The 19,512-nt window shown below is 39.2% G+C and overlaps 2 protein-coding genes and 1 long non-coding RNA gene across 8 annotated transcripts in view; all 3 read right to left on the minus strand.

The window, feature by feature from the left end:
* LOC146699064 (sialic acid-binding Ig-like lectin 10) overlaps positions 1-19,512 on the minus strand; it is a 170,443-nt gene that overhangs the window by 78,586 nt on the left and 72,345 nt on the right. The gene's annotated exons all lie outside the window — the stretch shown is intronic.
* On the minus strand, positions 187-9,689 carry LOC146699070 (uncharacterized). 6 transcript variants are annotated; one of them, XR_014922747.1, is made up of 5 exons: positions 3,557-9,689; positions 1,856-3,469; positions 1,535-1,671; positions 1,223-1,445; positions 187-1,104 (listed from the first exon to the last, which is right to left on the minus strand). XR_014922747.1 is itself a non-coding variant. In XM_085471963.1 (3 exons), the coding sequence occupies exons 1-2, from the start codon at positions 9,651-9,653 to the stop codon at positions 3,533-3,535; spliced, it is 5,961 nt and encodes a 1,986-aa protein (XP_085328089.1). In that variant the 5' UTR covers positions 9,654-9,689; the 3' UTR covers positions 3,359-3,420; positions 3,513-3,532. The 6 variants fall into 6 exon arrangements, 4 of the variants coding, with proteins under 4 accessions (XP_085328089.1, XP_085328087.1, XP_085328091.1 ...); XR_014922746.1 differs by having other exon boundaries at positions 1,856-9,689; XM_085471963.1 differs by lacking the exons at positions 187-1,104; positions 1,223-1,445; positions 1,535-1,671 and having other exon boundaries at positions 3,359-3,420; positions 3,513-3,643; positions 3,804-9,689.
* LOC146699071 (uncharacterized) lies at positions 10,496-18,754 on the minus strand. The gene is made up of 6 exons (XR_014922750.1): positions 18,492-18,754; positions 16,858-16,888; positions 15,866-15,897; positions 14,714-14,740; positions 10,802-11,723; positions 10,496-10,581 (listed from the first exon to the last, which is right to left on the minus strand). It is a non-coding gene; the product is annotated as an uncharacterized LOC146699071 (long non-coding RNA).

Here is a 19,512-nt window from a genome sequence, read left to right on the forward strand (position 1 = left end):
GGTGTGTAGTGTGGTAGCATGATGATGGTCTCCAGATCAGGCAGGAGGTCAGGTGATGGGTGTGTCATCTTCTCCATTGAAGACACACTGGTATGGCAGTTCATAAAACAGCAGTCTCCTTGTGGCATGTAGTTATCTGTGCAGTCCAGCACTGATGGATCAGGTTTGGCTCAGCAGTTCATGAAGATGGTGTTAAGATGTTGTTGTTTCAGCTGAGGATGGTGAAGTTTGAAGGTTTTGCCACAAAGGAGACTGTGCCGTGTCTGAAAAAATATATCTACAAAACAAGTGCTTTTAACACCACCCACCCAGCTCAGCCCCCAAGTGTCTATGTAATGCTGGTATGGGGTGTCGGTTACTAAGTCTAATTAGTACATAGGGGATGACAATGTTGTTGCATCTGTCTTTCTTATCCTCCCTCGCTGGTATCTGATGTTCTTTTCTGTGCATCTTTGCTGACTTTATAAACGCCCAATTAGGATATCCACACGTTTTGAGTGCTTCCTTTACATGTGTGTGTTCCTTCTTTTTCCCTTCAGGCTTAGAGGGAACATGTTCTGCCCGGGGGGGGGGGATGTGTCCTAATTACTCCAAGTTTGTGTTCCAGAGGGTGATGGAAGTCAAAGAGGAGGTACTGGTCCGTGTGTGTGGGCTTCCGGTAAACTTCGATGTTGAGTTTGCCGTTCTCTTCAATGTGCACAGCGCAGTCCAGGAAAAGCAAACAGTCGTCCTTTGTGTCTTCCCTGGTGAACTTGATGTTTTTATCCACGGCGTTAATGTGCGCAGTGAAGGATTCCACTTCTTGCCTTTTGATTTTGACCCAGGTGTCGTCTACATATCTCTACCAGTGGCTGGGTACTCTTCCTTTGAAAGAGCCAAGAGCCTTCCTTTCCACTTCCTCCATGTAAAGGTTGGCTACAACAGGTGACACAGGGGAACCCATGGCACAGCCATGTTTTTGTCTGTAGAAACCCTCGTTGTATTTGAAATATGTAGTGGTGAGGCAGAGGTCTAACAGTGTGCACATCTGATCGGGTGTGAAGTTGGTCCTGTCTTCCAAGGAGCTGTCTTCTTGCAGTCGTTTTCTGACAGTCTCCACTGCCTCTGTAGTGGGTATGCAAGTGAAGAGAGAGACTACATCAAAGGACATCATGAGAACCTTCACAGACATGACACAAGGGAAGACTTTTGATTTAATAACTAAGCTTAAAACAAGTGTTACCTTTGAATATTTGTGGGAAAAATCTGATGCTACCCCAAGAATACAAAGCCACACTGGAAATGATGACAGGCTTGCAGCCCTCTGTCTTCCTGGAGTGAGGTGCCCGATCAGTAGAAGTGAATTGACAGAAGTCAGTGTCTGTAAGAGTGGCCAAACACTGATACTCTGTCCACTTGCGTAGAGTCTAAGAAGCTGGAATGCAGGCACACTGGACGAGCTTGTTCTAAAAAATACAGAAAAAGGAACATTTTTTTTGTCTGTAGAAACCCTAAAAACTACAAATAAGTTATACAATGAACAATGTTGAAATACCTTATAGGTGCTGCGGGCCACATAACCAGAATCCAGAGCAATCTCACACTCACATGATGGTGAGGAAAGACATGAGCTCTGCAATGAGGTTTGAAGGCCTCAGTTGGGACACGGAAGAACTCAGAAGACAGCAATACCTGCACAGAGAGACAGAGTAGAAAAAGCATAGATTTGTAATCCATAATGTGAATTAAAACTCAAAAAGTGTCAACAAGTATAATCATTTGAGTGTGGAATTATTTATGCAATAAACAGGATTTTAATTAATTAATTGAATTAAAAACACTGACATTTTTTTTTATCAAAGATAAAGAATGATACCTCTCTCTGCTCTGAGGATCACTGAGCAGCTCTGACAGGAAATACAGTTTCCTCAGTATGAGTCATCATTGATGGTCTCAGAGGTGTGTAGTGTGGTAGCATGATGATGGTCTCCAGATCAGGCAGGAGGTCAGGTGATGGGTGTGTCATCTTCTCCATTGAAGACACACTGGTATGGCAGTTCATAAAACAGCAGTCTCCTTGTGGCATGTAGTTATCTGTGCAGTCCAGCACTGATGGATCAGGTTTGGCTCAGCAGTTCATGAAGATGGTGTCTGAAAAAATATATCTAACAAAACACGTGCTTATAACACCACCCACCCAGCTCAGCCCCCAAGTGTCTATGTAATGCTGGTATGGGGTGTCGGTTACTAAGTCTAATTAGTGCATCAGAAAGCGGGGGCTACACCTAAAGCCCACACTTTTTGATGTCTTTGTTTATTAGCAGCTTTTTCCAGCTGCTCAGAGAATTCTGACTTGGCCTTTATCCACCCAAACCCAAACCCACCCGGATAAAGGCCAAGTCAAACTCACACACCATACCAGCATTACATAGACACTTGGGGGCTGATCTGGGTGGGTGGTGTTAAACTGTAGTCGGGAACTTTCAGAAAACTATCCATTTACTTCTAAATCAGTTTTTATACATATTCTGTAAGCTGTACTAATGTTTTTCTCTACATAATGTATCATTATAGACATCTCTGGTAGCCTAAAGATAGTTTATAACTTTTGACATTTTTTACCTGTAAAACATGATAAGCAAAAACTCATTCATCACAAAAACTTTTGATTCTACAAAAGCTACTATAATCAAGAAAATATAATTGTCTGTATTTATTCATGTGACCCATAATAAATACCTGCATTTATGTGGGATTTATTTATTTACTATTTCATATTTTCAAGCCCTTGGAGGGGAAGATCTCGTTTGTTGAGCTACATACGTCACAGTAAAAAGATTTAGTCATTTAAAACATGAGAATAAAAGAAATGATGTTGGTTTAATAAATGTTGCAGCACATTTCAGATCAGAGGTGCATGATAGCAGATGTTCTCTGCTCTGCATGAAGTTCAGCAATGATTTGGTGAAATGATTAATAACATTGCAATAAGAAAGGGTCTTCTTACAGACAGAGTAGGGAAGACAATTTTTTCAATGAAAAATATTTTTCATGCTCTACAATCAGTAAACTCTGTAACAAACATGATCTGTAATTGTTTCAAAACTCACCAGACGACTTCATGATTGGCTCGAGGACAGGACACAAAACACAGGGTTGTGGTAACTGTAATATGATCTCAGAACACCTGAATATAGACATTTCTGTGGCTGAGAAATAAAAATGAGGTCAAGCAGGGTGTTCTTGTCTGTAGTGCCAGAAGTGATCAGCTGTGAATACCCTCTCGACTGAAACTGCTCCAGAATCTGTTTTCTTCCACTCTGCAACTGGTTCTCATTAAAATCTCCACACACAATTATTGGGTGACAGTCCATTATTTCAAGTGAATCTAAAAGACTTACCAGGTTTTGCATGAATGGTGTCAAACTGTAGTCAGGGGGTCTGTACACAACAGCAATGAGTGCAGGGAATGGAGCCTGAACCTTCAACACTAAAAACTCAAGATCAGTGACATTATGTAGATACTGTTTTACCTGAACCTGAAAATGATTCCTCAAATACACAACAACTCCCCCACCACTTCTGCTGGCCATGTGAGGAAAGTTTGTGTAGGACACATGTCTGTTGCGTTTGAACATGGTGTAGCCATCCAAATGAAGACTGTCTGCAACAAAGGAGCCTTGAAGGTGAGACTCAGTGAGACACAAAACATCTGCTAAACACATTTCATGATGACTCTTGATGTCACTGATGTGAGATGGCAAACCCTCCGTATTGTGATGGATCAGTGTAAGAGTGTCAAGTCTGCTGGCTGTTTCTCTGACCTGAAGAAGAGGCATCATTTCCTCAACACTGGCTTGTCTCATGGTTTGGAGCGCTGCAGTTACCTCGGGATTGGCGTAAATCTTTTTCTCATCCAAGTCCTGCAAATAGAGTCCACTGAGAGACGTCACCCTGCTGAGAGCAACGTAAGCCATACCTGGTTCAAAAATGTTCTTCATTGAAACTACAGCTGTCTGTGTTGTAAGACCCTGAGTTTTGTGAATTGTGCAAGCGAATGCTAGCTTTACAGGAAACTGTCTGCGTACTGCTCCTTTAAACTTCAGACTCTCCTCTGCTCTCTCAATGTAAACCAGATCATCAGAAGCTGCATTAGCACTGCGGTTGTGTCTCATAGGCTGCCGGTTGTCCATCCTGAGCCCCAGTTTAATTATGTGTCCATCATTTTCAGATCTCACCACCTTTACCAGTATACCAAAAGCACCGTTGACCAAACCGTTTAGTGTGTCCAAGTTTCTGGTCAGCATGACTCGAGCTCCTTCAGCAACATTCAGAGTGTCAGGTAAATCATTTCTCCCACCTGTAAATGGTTTGTCTCTTCGTTCCATTCTGCCTGTACATTTATCCTTCTGGAAATCGTCTGCATTGATGATTATGATGTTTGAATGAAGCTTCTTCAGGGTATCTGTGTTGTGGGATTCCACATTCTTGTTGGTGGCATAAATGTGTAAGACCTCAGTTGGACATTCTTCTGGTGCAGTCACAGCCTGTGACAACAAATCTCTGTCGCACTGAGAAAGCTCATCTGTCTTTTCTTTGACTCTAATCCTGTTCAGCATCTCTGCAAAGGCCACATCATCTTTCTGACGCATGATCTCGGTTAGAGTGATCATCTGAAAATGTTCCTGCCATAGGTCAATCTGTTCTGGATCGTAAACACAGAGAGGTTTAGACTGTCGCACTGGTGGCAGCTGGTAAAAATCTCCAACAGCTAAAACTGACATTCCACCAAAAGGTCTCTGAGTGCCTTTGATTTGTTTCAGTCTTGCATCCACATAAGCAAAAAGGGGTTTTGAAACCATTGAAATCTCATCAATAACAATAATTTCAGCATTCATCAGCTCAGATCTGACTTCATCCAGTTGGTTACCAAGTCCTTGAATGGGTGGTTTCAGACTCCTGGGTAGTTTCAGTAGAGAATGTAATGTAGAGCCATTGATAGAAAAAGCTGCTGTCCCGGTAAATGAAGTCAGTAAAACAGTTGGATTTGATATGTCAGCTTCTTCTGCATTAGCAGGCAGTCTGCTCAGGATCTTTGATGCTTCAGAATGAATACACTTAATCAGATGTGACTTTCCAGTTCCTGCACCACCATTGATATAGAAGAAAAATGGATCTGGGTTCAAACCACAAACTCGCTGAATACACCAGTCTCTTATGGCATAGAACACGCAGGCCTGCTTCTGGTTCAGATTCTGATACATTACACGTACCACGGCTGGATCTACTGCAGGTTGTTCTCTGATGGCTCTGATCTCTGTTACAGCATCAGACTGACGACTGTAGTCGGGGACATTCTCCTGTTCGTTCTCATCATCAGAATGTCTCTCAGGAAGATTCTCATCACATTGCAGCCTCACAACTTCAGATTCAGGAGCAAGATTACACCATTCATCGATCACAACATCCCTATTTTGTTCAAACTCTTCCAGTGCACTCTCAATATCCTCAGAGTTCTTCTCATACTTGTCTTTATTTCTTTTCACAACCCTTTTCACAGACTCACTGTGGTCTGAACATGGAAGTCGTACAAAACCTGAGTTGTAGAAGGACTGATAGGTTTGGAACCCTTGTGGTTTCAGTTCCTGCTCTGATCTGTGTGGAAGGTAAAGTCTCAACAGTCGACCATAATATTGCTCAGGATCTTTTTCCTGTGAACAGTGGTAATATCTGATTATAGCTGGTTTATCATTCTTTCGCCTTTGTACAAATCCAAGCTGGTTTAGAAGAGGAAGCACATCTTTTCCTTCATTTGGACCACTCACCAACCTGCACAAGGCAGCAAAATCAGCCAGTGACATTTCTTCATATTCTGGGGTCTCAGGTCTGCATTTGTATTTATCACTCAAACTTGTCATCCAAATATTACAACTGTCGTGTGTTGTGCTTTCCAGGAAGCTCATGGGCCGACTCATTTTTACTGGGTTATCATCTGTTGGTACAAATACAACACTGCGGGAACATTTTTTCATTTTTAGGCCACAGACTCGAGTCACACACTCCTGTGCGCTGATTTCTCTCTTTTTTGAGTAAGCCTGCATCACAGCTCTCATTTCATCACACTCATTGACGGTGTTCTTATCAGAGTTGTCAATAACTGTCTTCAGGTATTCAGAGAGGCCAGATTCTTTCTTTGTTATATATTTACAGAGGTATTCTATACATGAATAGGCATTCAAAATGAATGAGACATCTAAATTAGAGTTCCAGGCTTCAAGCAGGTCTGGGTTGTAATTGTTGATCCAACACTCATTTGGGTCACGTTTCAGAATCAGAGCTGTTTTCTTGTTTATGTCTTGGAGGCATTGTTCATACTCATTCATTGTTAAGTTGCATCGTGACAGAATCTGCTCTATGGTGAGGGAAGCAGCTTCAGGTTCCTTCAGCAGGTTCAACAAAGGTCTGAGTTTGGCTTTTGCAGCTTCAGTGTCTGAATCCTCATCCTGTCTCACAATCATTGTTCTTGTGGCTGGTGGTTTGGGAAACCCAAATCTACAACCAGAGTTCACACTCTTAAAGCATGTCTTTGTGTGGTTTTTGCTGTGCTTTTGTAGCTCAGTGACTTTTTTGTGCAGTTCAGGTTGTTTGTCTGGATCAGGGAGTTGAGCTGAGATGTATCTGTCAACAAAGTCACAGACAGTTTGGTCGTCATCCACATCTGCTTCTACCTTTTCTCGAATCCACAGCAACATGTGTATATGTGGACTACCTCTGTGCTGGAACTCAACTCTGTAAAAGTAATCAATTATCTCACCAAGGGGCTGTGCAGGAGAAAAAAGCAAATCTCTGAACAAAGCCTCAACACGTTTATCAAACATTCGCATGGTGGTTACTGGATTTGATCTTAGAATTTCACACTTTTCTGACCAGTCCAGGGCTTCAAAATCAACCTCTTCACCTTGCTGTCTCTTTATTGCTTGAATCACTTCAGGCCATCTCATCTCAGCAGCAGAGAAAGTGACAAAGAACTGAGGTGTTCCTATTTGGCGAACCATGCTGAATAGATCTCTGGTAGTTTTCTGCCAGTAAGCTGGAGTTCCTCTGAGTGGCTGCATAAATCTGATTGCATCTTTATTTCTTACCAGCTTCTCTACTTCTGTCTTACTTTGTAACATTCCTGATGTGATTTTGCGTCCATCTTTGGTCATAGTTTTACCTTTCCTTAGCTGTATCGTCATACTGGAATTAGCCAAGTGTATTTCAGTGACAAACTGTGAGAAAAACAGGTAATTTGTGTCTTTAGCAAATCTTGCATCAATGTTGAAAAGCCTTGATTTGAAGTAAGCACTTGGTGTGAGTTTAAGAAGTCTCTTTTCATCCAGTGTATTCTGACCAGTAGGAAACTGCACAGGAAATGCCATGGCTTCCAAATGAGGAGTTCTGAAGAAGCTAACAGGATTGTTTCTTTCTGCAGGAGCCACACAATATGTGTTATCAGTGAAACAGAGAATCTCTTCTGAAATGTCTACAGGCTGCAGACAACTTTCTAGAGCAAAACCTCCATTGTTCAAATCACTTTCTGGTTCATCTGGATTTTGTTCCTCTGGTTGTTCATCACAGGATTGCATATTAATATCTTGGTCACTTTGAGACTCACTTTCACACAAAAGGGCATCTTTTTCATAGTTGTCAATTTCCATTAAATCTGCTTCATTATAATCATCACTTGCCATGCTGGCTTCATCACTGCTGTCATCATCAGGTAACGTTGGATCACAAAGCAATGCATCATCTCTGATAATAATATCTGTGTACTGTGGATGAATTTGTTTCAGTTTACGCAGAGCTTGAATGAGTTTAGACCAGGTGACAGTCTGGAACAGCTGATGGCCTTTGTAGCACAGTCGTCTTTTCAGCTTTATCCTCATGATCTGTGATTGGCTTCTGATCCTCGGTAAACTGTCAACTGTTTGTTGGACCTCAGATGGTACACACACCACATTACCACGTATGAGTCTCTGTCTCCCCTTTGGAAGAGGAATAATCTTAGCAAATGGTATGCATTTGGCAATCAGATGTCTCTCCAGAATGTTGAGATCACAAAGTTCAGCTGGAATATCCTGCAGTTCTAAACCATTAACAGCAGCAAGCCTGGGCATGCATCCACTTTTGAGGGAACTGTGACATGTGTGACAGATATACTCTTTTTTTCTCTCAACAGGAAAGCTGCAGTGATCATGACATGCTTCATCACACACATGAACAAATTTACCAGTTAGGCACTGATGAGCTACAGTCTGGTGTTTTGAGTAATTTTCTCTTTTGCAGATTTTCACCTGATTAGGAAAAGAAGCTTTTAGACAAACAGTACAAACATAAGATGGTGCTGACTTAATGTTTGATCTGAAACGAGATATGGCCTCATTCATTAAAGTGTTCTCTGGATGACACTGTAAAGTCTCAGCTGGTCGATGCATCTGGCGATATTTCCGTTTTATATTCATTGCACATCTGATATTATGCATCTGTCTGAAAGAAAAACCGTTCCAATATTTTACTCTCATTCGTTCTCTCATATTGTCCTTGTGTTGTTGCTGAAATTGTTTTTCTTCTCCATACCGCTTTGTCATATAAGATCGTTTTTTCTGTTTAAAATCTTCGCTTTTTTTATATAGGTTATATACATATGACCTCATGTAAGCTTTATGTTTCTCTCTGAATCCAGCACAAGTTCTGTATATTCTTCTTATACGCTCTTTCTGCTTTTCTCTGAATATGGGAGACTCTCTATATGTTCTTGTTACACGTTCCTTCTGCTTTTCTCTGAATAGGGGATTGTCTTTATATGTCCTTATGACACATTCTCTTTTTCTCTCTCTAATTTTAGCACTTTCCCTATACATCTTTCTTAAATGTTCTCTCTGTTTCTCCTTATAGGTAGCATTTAATTTATACAATTCATTTTTGTACATGCTCTTTTTCTGTCTGTGATCAGGATCATTACACTTCTTAGTTGAGTTTTTTTTCTTTGTCTTGAAGCTTTCATCAAACCTGTACATCTGCCTTTCTTTCTTCTTCTGATTTTCCTTTCTCTGTGGTACTTTTTCTTGGGCTAATAATCTTCTCCTTATTTTTCTCCTTTGCTGTTTATTATATTTCAGCAGTTTATCTGAGAGTTCCTCTGTTATCTTAGTTAAACAGTAGGCAGTGTTTGAATCATTCTGAGGAACAGAATCTGATGTTACCTGCGTTTCTCTCACAGAGGATGCAGATGTTTCTTTTTCTAAATACTCAGAAGGAAGATGGTTGTTTTCAGTAGCAGCTGTCTCATTTGAATAATCCACTCTGGATGATGTCACTTCAGTCGTTAAAGTGTCTCTCACAGTCTTCTGTGTCTGGTCAGTAGATCTTTGGGAGTTTATTTCATGAACGGCTTCATTTAAAGCTGGTGCTGTAACAGTTGTAGCTGTTTGTCTGTATTCGGTGGTTTGATTAGCATCTCTTTGGTCAGCAGCGTTTTCACTGTGAAACTCGATGGGCTGTAGCTCATAAGTACAGCTTGGTGCGATGCTGAACATTCTGTACAAACGTTTGATCCTGTCAATCATGTCATTAAGACGTGTGAATTTCAACATAACTGCAGTTCCACCACTTACACTTAGCGACAATGGCATACCAGTAGACTTACGTGGGTGAGGATCAAAATATGCATATTCACCTGAAGTCAGCCTGCTAACAGCGATGACTGTTCCTCCCATGACTAGCAAAGCATAGCGAACGTCTGAAGCCAAACACTGTAATCCCTGTTCAAGGCTCGGAAAGTGATCTGTACCATCAAATGTGCCGTAATGAGCAAACTGAGACATGTCGACTTGATACTCGTGTCTGCGGCTGGTAACAACTGAGGGAAGCTCATCGCAGGCTAGAAACACACTGTTCACAAACCTCAGTCTGGCATCTGAATAGACGGCATGGCCTTTGTCCAACACACGGTTTAGATCTGCTCTGGTAATAAATTCATCCTCGTGTAAGAATGACAGGAAAACCAAGCTGTTAGCCATGCATTGCTGATTCCGGTACTTTCCATACCTAGGAGCGGCCTGGCTTCGGGAAGCACAGACGCTACTCACTCGTGGACTTTCACTGTTTGTAACCTGTACATGAGACTGTCCTGGAGCTTGTCCATCATGCTGTGTTTGTACAGTTAGCTGGGGTTTAGTCTGGATTACCTGCATAACTTCAGGCTCTGGGACAGACACTGAGGGAACACTTCTTTTTACCACATCTGCATAAGACACTGTGGCTGTCTCTCCATCATGCTGTGTTTGTACAGTTAGCTGGGGTTTAGTCTGGATTACCTGCATAACTCCAGGCTCTGGGACAGACACTGAGGGAACACTTCTCTTTACCACATCTGCATAAGACACTGTGGCTGTCTGAACACTGCTCTGCACTTCTGTGCTGGGAAAAGCTGAAACACACACCTTTACCTGCTCACTGCTCTGAGAAACATTCACCTGTTCTTTCTGCTTTTGCCATCTAAGCTTCTGGGACTGCGACCTTTGACTTTTTCTTGGCATTTTGCTGAAGTACAATCTGGAACTTATATGTGGTTATACACAAATATAAACAAAACTGAACCTTGAAACACAGAAAAACTTATAACTCCTTAAGTTACTGTTAAATCTGAGAAATGTACTATTATACTATAAAATGTTTTTATGAATATATGAATAGATGTTAAAAAGCTGATTTGTACTCCAAACTCAAAATAAAGGAAATTCAAAGTTCTCTGGAAACAATTTGGTCCGTTTTATTGTACCTCTTTTAGAAACGGGGTTTCTTCAGCTGGATGTTCTGCAGCAGTCAGGAAACAGGAAGTCTGGGTCCTCAGGCACTTCTCGATGACAATACTGACTGAATACTTATACTGAGTGACAAAATGGGTTTGTCCTTAAATAATAATACTATAAACTTGCAGTCAAATGTTATAGCCAATGAAACAGACTAACAGACTGGATCTGATTTATTATTTATCTGAATGTATGTATTACAAAATAACCAGATTATCTTATTACAAATAAACTTATAAAAAGGTGATATTTTATACAATTGATCAAAGTAACCCAAACTAGCAGTCCAAACTAAAGTCTAATGCAAAATTAAAATGACAAATGTAGGGCTGTGTAAGTAGTTTCTACTATAAGTTCTACTGTACTGTAATTCTACTACTGTATATTCAACTTGTAATTTAAAGCAAAATGACTGAATGTGAGAGAGCTTAATGACAGGAAAGAAAGAGCAGTGAGAGCAGAGATCTCTCAGAATTCTGTAACAGATAGATCAAGTTCTGGTAACTTGGATTTCTGAAAATTGGATTCTGAAAGGATTCTCAAAACTTGGATTCTCAAATTAGATAGAGCAGTAGAGATAGAGGGATACAAGATGGAATGGCTTTCAAATTAGATAGAGCGGTAGAGATAGAGGGATACAAGATAGAATGGCTTTCAAATTAGATAGAGCAGTAGGGATAGAGGGATACAAGATAGAATGGCTTTCAAATTAGATAGAGCAGTAGGGATAGAGGGATACAAGATAGAATGGCTTTCAAATTAGATAGAGCAGTAGGGATAGAGGGATACAAGATAGAATGGCTTTCAAATTAGATAGAGTTGGGAGAGTGATAGGATAGACAGAATTGCTTATAATGATAGAGAGAGAGAGGATCTTCTGCAGCAGGTCACCTGTAAGACACAAAAGGCATGGAATTAGTCATATTTCCAACATGCTTGGATTTACCATATTCTTCAGACTATATGGCACACCTAAAATCCTGTCATTATCTCAAAAACATACAATGTGCCTAGCGTATCGATTCTGGTTATGCTTACTGACCTCAAACGGGATTTCTGTGGTACACAGCGCTCAAAATTCTGTCAAATATTTTAGTAAGACTTCGTAAGCTACAAAGCTGCGCTGCTTGATGTATTGTCAGAGCATTATGGCTACCATAGTCAGGACCCTCGCAGAGTAATTCGTACGGTGCTTCAACATAACATTATGGTGTGTGTACAAGGACCTGGCACATGCTAAGAGACATGCTTAAGAAGCAGATTTCAAACTGATCAACCCATGAAGAGTTTGATGGATTTGTGGATGAGGAATGAACTGAAAAAGTGAGTGTATTGTTCTGTATTTTATGTGTTACAACTGAACAGTGTTGAGAGTTGTTTGTGAATGACTTGAATAAAGTTTGACTTATCTGACTGTTTGTTTGGCTTAATCTGCCTTAAAAACAGGCTTGTTTATTGACATTATGCCTTATAATCTCAAAAATACAATACATGTAGGGCTTTAAATACTAAAGACTTCTACAGTAAATTATTGGACTGAACAGAATGACAATGTTTAACAAATGATGGTGGAACTGTTATAAGGACATTTTTACATTCTATTAAAACAATAAACTAAGTCTATAAACTCAAACTAAGACGTGCTGCTACAGTAACTTACTGTAAATATTAAATGGTCCAACAAAACCAACACACTGAGGTTACAGCAGACAGTTTCAGGTCACTCTGTATGAATTTTGGCAAAATGAGAAATTTGGAGACAGCTAGTTTCTACACAGCAGTTTCTACATATTTCAGTCACATTTGGGGCATGTTTGATACACAGCAATAAGCACTACACTAAATCTATAATAAACTTATCATAGCTGATATAAAGGCCTAATTAGCAAAATTTAGTATGATGATCATTTCTTTGTAGATCATTTCATGATAAAAAGAACAGAAGTGAGTGCTGTATCTGAGCTGTTGCATGTAAGATCTTTGCTGGAGATTCCCACATTTCTTAAACAAACAAACAAACAAACAAACATGACTTTCAGACACAGTTCATCTTTTGTAAATTAGGGCAGGATTATTTTCAAAAAACAGCCTTGATAAAACTATCAGGCCACTATAAAATGTCTTATGTTTATATCCCACCTATATTTTGCAAGTCATTATGACAAATTACAAAAAGCAGTTTTTAGGCAGTGATTTAAGGGAAGAAGCTTTTGAAATCCACAATGCCCTACCACCAGTGGTCTCAAACTCTGGTCCTTAAGGCCTGGTGTCCAGAAACTTTTCTATGTGTCCCTGTTGCAACACACCTGAATAACATTAGTAGGTCATTAGCAAAACTCTACAGAACGTGACTGCATGCTGAGGTGGTAATTCAGCCATTTGATTCATGTTATAGCAGCTCATGAGTGAATGAACATGATGCAATGAAAGTACTTTTAGAAGTACATTTTTCCAAACACTTAAATTACTTAAATTTGAACAGTCTTCGGGGATGCCACTTCAACACAGTCAAATTCTATACTCTCACTAATGACCTACAAATGTTATTCAGGTGTTTTGTAACAGGGACACGTGGAAAAGCTTCAGGACACCGGCCCTTGAAGAGTGGAGTTTGAGACCCCTGCCCTATGTGAATATTTAATTGTCCCTAAACTGCTAGTCGTGAGCTGCTCTAATGTGAAACAAACACATATAGTTCTGTAAAGGTTTACAAAGAGATTTCTAAGGATCTGGAGACCCCATAAAACAAAAACGCTCCCAGATATTGTAGCTGAACAGGCAAAAACAAGTTGCCTAATAATATCTCGATGATAACCAAGAGCTGTGCTGACTAACTGCACTAAACGGAATCATCTATAGTGAGAGAAAAACACCAGCATTAAAGTCAAACATGGTGCTGTTACTGTGATGTCCCAGAGTTCCTTTACTACTTCAGGACCTACATCAACTCATCAGGTCCTGGGCTTAAGTTTAATCACACTTAGGATCTGAAGCACACAAGCAAGTCCAATTGAATGAATGAAACAAAACACTTGGTGTAAACGAATCAGTCTGGACTTTAATGAAATTAAGATACTTGGTATGACTTGAAAACCCTATCCATCCATCCATCCATCCATTCGCTTCCGCTTATCCTTTTCAGGGGGCACTGGAGCCTATCCCACCTGTCATAGGGCGAGAGGCAGGGTACACCCTGGACAGGTCGCCAGTCTGTCGCAGGGCCAACACACAGGGACAGACAACCATTCGCACTCACATTCATTCGCAGATACACACCTAGTGACAATTTGGATTATTCAATTAACCTATCCCCACAAGCTGCATGTCTTTGGACGGTGGGAGGAAGCCGGAGTACCCGGAGGGAACCCACGCAAACACCGGGAGAACATGCAAACTCCACACAGAAAGACCCCGGCCTGATGTTGGAATTAAACTCAGGACCTTCTTGCTGTGCGGCAACAGTGCTAACCACCGTGGTACTTGGTATGACTTGAAAACCCTATATTGGGCCTTAATTAAGACTTTTTTCTTTTCTTTTTTTGCCTGTCCTGTTTGGATCTAATTAAGACAATTCTGAAATTATAGTGGACCAAAATCAACCAGTGATGTAAACCAGTCATTACCAGTTACTGTAAATGCTTGATGGTAATTGTTGCTATCAGGGCATCCACAGCTGGGTATTAGAGACCAATATGTTTTTACATTAGACCAGGTTGTTCTGGTTCAAAAATGAAATCATCACTTTAAAACTGCTTTTTGTATTTATCCAGGTCATCCTTGTTAGATGATTTGAAACATGTGAAAAAAAGCATAAACAAAATAAATCTGCAAGGAAGAAAGACCTTTCTCAGCACTGTACTGCAGACAAAACCTATACTTACCAGACTTGCGACGATCAGATCAGTATCCTAGAGAAAGGAAACAACACATCAGATCACTGTTTAATGACTTACACTGTTGAACCTCTTCACACACAATCCAATTTACTGTGACATGAAATAACTAGTAAGATCCTCAATTTCTTCAAGCCTTTATGAACTCACTGTAGTCTAAAGAGGACAAACTTTAGTTACAGAGTCTCACATGACGATAACATGTGTAATAAAGGCATGCATACTACAGAAGTGCAAAGAAGAGGCACCAATATTTGTTGGTACAGATTATGGCTTTTTAGCTCCATCATTTTCTATCACAAGTCAGTGCTTAATAAAGTGTGGAAAAACCACAACTGTTAGAATCAACGGAAAACCTCATTAGGTTTTAGTTCTGATCTGAATATGTAAATCCTAAAATACATGTAAATTCTGACATGTTATAGTAACAACAGTGGCACGCCATTTTTGCAATTAATTTCTTAAAAATTATAATAAAAAGTCCTTCCATTGTACCTGTTGGCAGGAATCTTTTTGTATTTTGCAATATTTCCCTTTTATATATAATTTTCAAACACATTGTATCAAGCAACTTATTAAGAAACTGATTTAAACTTAGTGTACATAAATTACACACAGGCTTTAACATATACAACATTGCCTACTCACAACTCTGGTTCTCTTAGTCTTTTATTATTGCTTAAATGTTTAACGTACCACTTCTGTTCACTCAGGCAAAAATACTTCTATAGTGGTCTGACTTTAATGTAATACATAAGCAGAATATGAGTGAAGATATAAATCAACAACTGTGGTGCTCTTAAGTGTTTAAGCTACCACTTACACTAACTCACCTAAAATGCGTTCATAGTTATGTCTGCTAGGTAAATCCATAAACAAATGGAGAACATGAACAACTGTATAAAAACAGTTGTTTGTGTTCAAACATAAAAATCAGACACAAATGGCCTGTTAAACTTCAGGGACAGTCAGAGGTCATGTGTGGGGCCTTTGCTGCTACAAGGTATAAATTCTGACCATTTGTTTTTGCCCATCAGTAAATGGTAATGTCACAAAAACCAAACTACGTTAGGTAAGTTGCTAAACATGTTACACAGTGACAATGTCATATTACTGCAGTTACAATTGCTGCTTACTTACCAGCAAAGGCAAAACCGAAGTTCTGTTTCACTCTGTAACAAAAGAACAAAAATACAGAATCAGACAACTGAAATCAGCATCAGAGTCAATACTGCATCACAATCTGTAGTGGGAAAAAAAATCTGTTAAATTCTTTGTTTACAACAGCTTTACTATAAACACCCCATCTTCTCTTTCTGCACCTTATTAAAGATTTCTGTCTTTATTAAGGTGATGTGTCGTTTTATCCATCTGCAATTCCACAGAAATTCCTCATGAACGTAAAGCTCTAACACTTTGGTGCTATTACATAACACAGCAGATAACACAAGCAATGATTTGCTCGCACTGCACACTTGATCAAATGATAACATCACAGTTTCAAAGCGTGCAACAATCACAAATAATACTTGATACTATAAATGCTTGATGGTAGTTCTTCGTATCAGGGCTTCCACAGCTGGGTATTAGAGACCAGCATGTTCTCACATTAGAACAGATAGCTCTGGTTTGGTTTTCTCTGCTTCATACGTGAAATCATCACTTTAAAATGCTTTTTTGTATTTATTCATATCATCCCTGTTAGATGATTTGAAACATGTGACAAAAAAGCATGAACAAAATAAATCTGCAAGGAAGAAAGACTTTTCCCAGCACTGTACCTCAGACAAAATGAACTCACTTTAGTCTAAAGAGGGCAAAATTTAATTGCAGAGTCTCAAATGGCCTTAACATGTGTAATAAAAACAATAATTACTACAGAAATGCTTTGATAAGCCTTTAAAATTAGACATAAATGGCCTATTAAACTTCAGGGACATTTTTAGGGACACTCAGAGATCTAGTGGGGGGGGGGGGGGGGGGGGCTTTACTGCTTATAAATCCTAAATGTGTTTTTGCCCATGAGCAAATGGCAAGATATCACAAAAAGCCAAACTATTGTATGTAAATTGCTAAAAATGTTACACAATCCCAATTTCATATTGCTTCAGTTACAATCACTGTTTACTTACCAGCAAAGGCAAAACCAAGCTTTATTTCACTCTGTGTAACAAAAGACAAAGAACAAAAATACAGGATCAGAAAACTCAAATCAGCATCAATACTGCATCACTCTCTGTTGTCAAAAAGATTCACTAAACTTCTTTGTTTACTACAGCTGGAATACAAACAACAACTCTCCTCTGTTTTCTTTGGTCTACATCTCATTTAAGATTGCAAAACACTCATACATGAAAAACTGCACGACATATTTTTAAGGCTTTAATATTTGAGGTGGTCTGCATTCAAATTCTACTTCCTAAAATATTACCAACTGCACATAGTATCATAGTAAATATGCTGTAGTTTTAAAATAAATATCTATGTACCATACTAATAATAATATACTGCCATATTTTATTTATGTGAAGGTGGGCTGTTGTTTATTTCATTAATTTCCCACAAAGTGAGAATTTAAACTGTGCTGCAGATTTAGGTTGGCACAAACAAGCCTTTGTTAAACAGTTCTTAAAAATTAAAGTCTACATATTAGGAGTTCTTATTATTCTTGGGCTATGTCCACACGTACACAGGTACTTTTGAAAATGGAGATTTTTCTATGCGTTTGCACCTTTCGTCCACACTTAAACGGCGTTTTCGGTCACTGAAAAACTAAAAACGCTTGCCAGAATATTTTCGAAAACTCCGTTTTTGCATTTATGTGTGGACAGGGAAACGGAGAAAACGCAGCGCCTTTTTTGACGTCACACTGTGCGCCACGTTATTGTTTCGGTGAAATGCATTTCTACAATACGGTTACTGTTAATTGTTCTCTCTGCAGTGTTTAAATGCTTACATATGCGCACACAGTTACTGTCCCCCCACAGATATGACTCGGTTCTGCTTCTATGCCCCATCTTTGTTTACCATTTCCCACCGAGGCTTCTAGACTTCTGATTGGCCAACATTTCTACACGGTTAGGAATATAGCGCCACCTGCTGCTTTGGCATGTTCCTAGCAGCGTTCTCCTTCATTTCTGCATTTATGTGTGGACGGGATTGTTTTTTAAAACAGAAACGGAAAATCTTCGTTTTCAAAAATACCCGTGTATGTGGGGACATAGCCTATGTTTAATCCTCAGTTTCTCCCCCCCTCCTTTGTCTTAATTAACCCACAAGACCTGCACACACGTGACTCTTTTTCTCCCGTGTTCGGTCAGAGGCGGTAAAATGGCTCCTTTGATCTTGCCGACAGCTGACACTGAATCTAAGATGGCGGTTCGTTAAAAACTTTACAGCATAAAGAATGAGGCTGTTTTAACCAACTGATTTGTGAAGAGAACTAACTGCACCTTATGTAACAGACTGACAAACACACCAAATGTAATTAATAAAACAACACAATAACCGTGGTTCACAGTCAAATTTTCATTTCACACTGGGCTCAAAGGAGCGCTAGGCATTAGCATCGGGTTGTTAGCTCATCAAACACTCCTTTTACATACAAAAATGACAAAGTTTCACTAAGAAAAAGCAACCACCGTGTTACTCTAATATGAGTTATACCTCGGTTGGCTTTATAAATCACTAAAAGAACTCGTTAAATCGCACAAACAGACTATAAACATTTAGGAGAGAAGAGGAGAAGCAGAGCAGCAGCACTCACCCAGAGCGGACTCAGCGAAGTGTGCGGAAAGGCGGATGTCCGGCAGTCAGGTAAAAGATGAGGCGTTCATGGGTAATAGGAAATTCCAGTATTACACACAATGGGCATTGTAAACATCAAAAATGTAGGTGATTTTAAATATTCTATACAATATTTATTTGCTACAGAAAAAACTCGCAGAACTTTAAATCTATAACTTGAATAAATATTATTAGAAGGCTCTACTCCTGAACACCAACACCAAAGAGCTGAGTTCACCAGACCTGAAAAAAAAAACAACAACAACCAGTCCAGGACAGTCAGTCTGCAAAGATGTTTTAAAGATAAATATATATATATAAACATTATCCATTAAGGATTCCCCTCAAAACAAATGACTATAATTTCCTAACCGTAAGGGCTAGAACGGTCACTGCACCGTTTTGTTCAGAAGAGATGGGGGAATCTTCAAGTGTTGACAATTTATCATTAAAATGTGAATTTTTAGAGATATATGACATGGATGACTTGTTGACTTAGAAGCCACGAATTCCCCAATATGCAAATAGTATGATTAAGCATAAATACTACATTTAGTAGAAATACTATGTTTTAGCACAAATAGTATAAAAAGCAGAAATACTGTAATTTAGCAGAAATACTATATTAGGCACAAATTCTATGAAAAGCAGAAATAGTATGATTTAGCAGAATAGTAATATATAGAAATAGTATGATTAAGCATAAATACTACATTTAGTAGAAATACTATGTTTTAGCACAAATCCTATAAAAAGCAGAAATACTATAATTTAGCAGAAATACTATATTAAAATTAAAAATGCAAAAGACAATAAATGTCCCTAAGGACCTCTGAAGGTTAAACACAAATCCTATAAAAAGCAGAAATACTATATTAGGCACAAACAGTATAAAAAGCAGAAATACTATAATTTAGCAGAAATACTATGTTAGGCACAAATAGTATAAAAAGCAGAAATACAATTATATAGCAGAAATGCTTTATTTAGAAAGAAAAATA

This window comes from Copadichromis virginalis, linkage group LG11, assembly GCF_057382275.1.
Source record: "Copadichromis virginalis isolate Kocher_CV1m ecotype Utaka linkage group LG11, C_Virginalis_male_GT1.1, whole genome shotgun sequence".
Lineage (NCBI taxonomy): Eukaryota > Metazoa > Chordata > Actinopteri > Cichliformes > Cichlidae > Copadichromis > Copadichromis virginalis.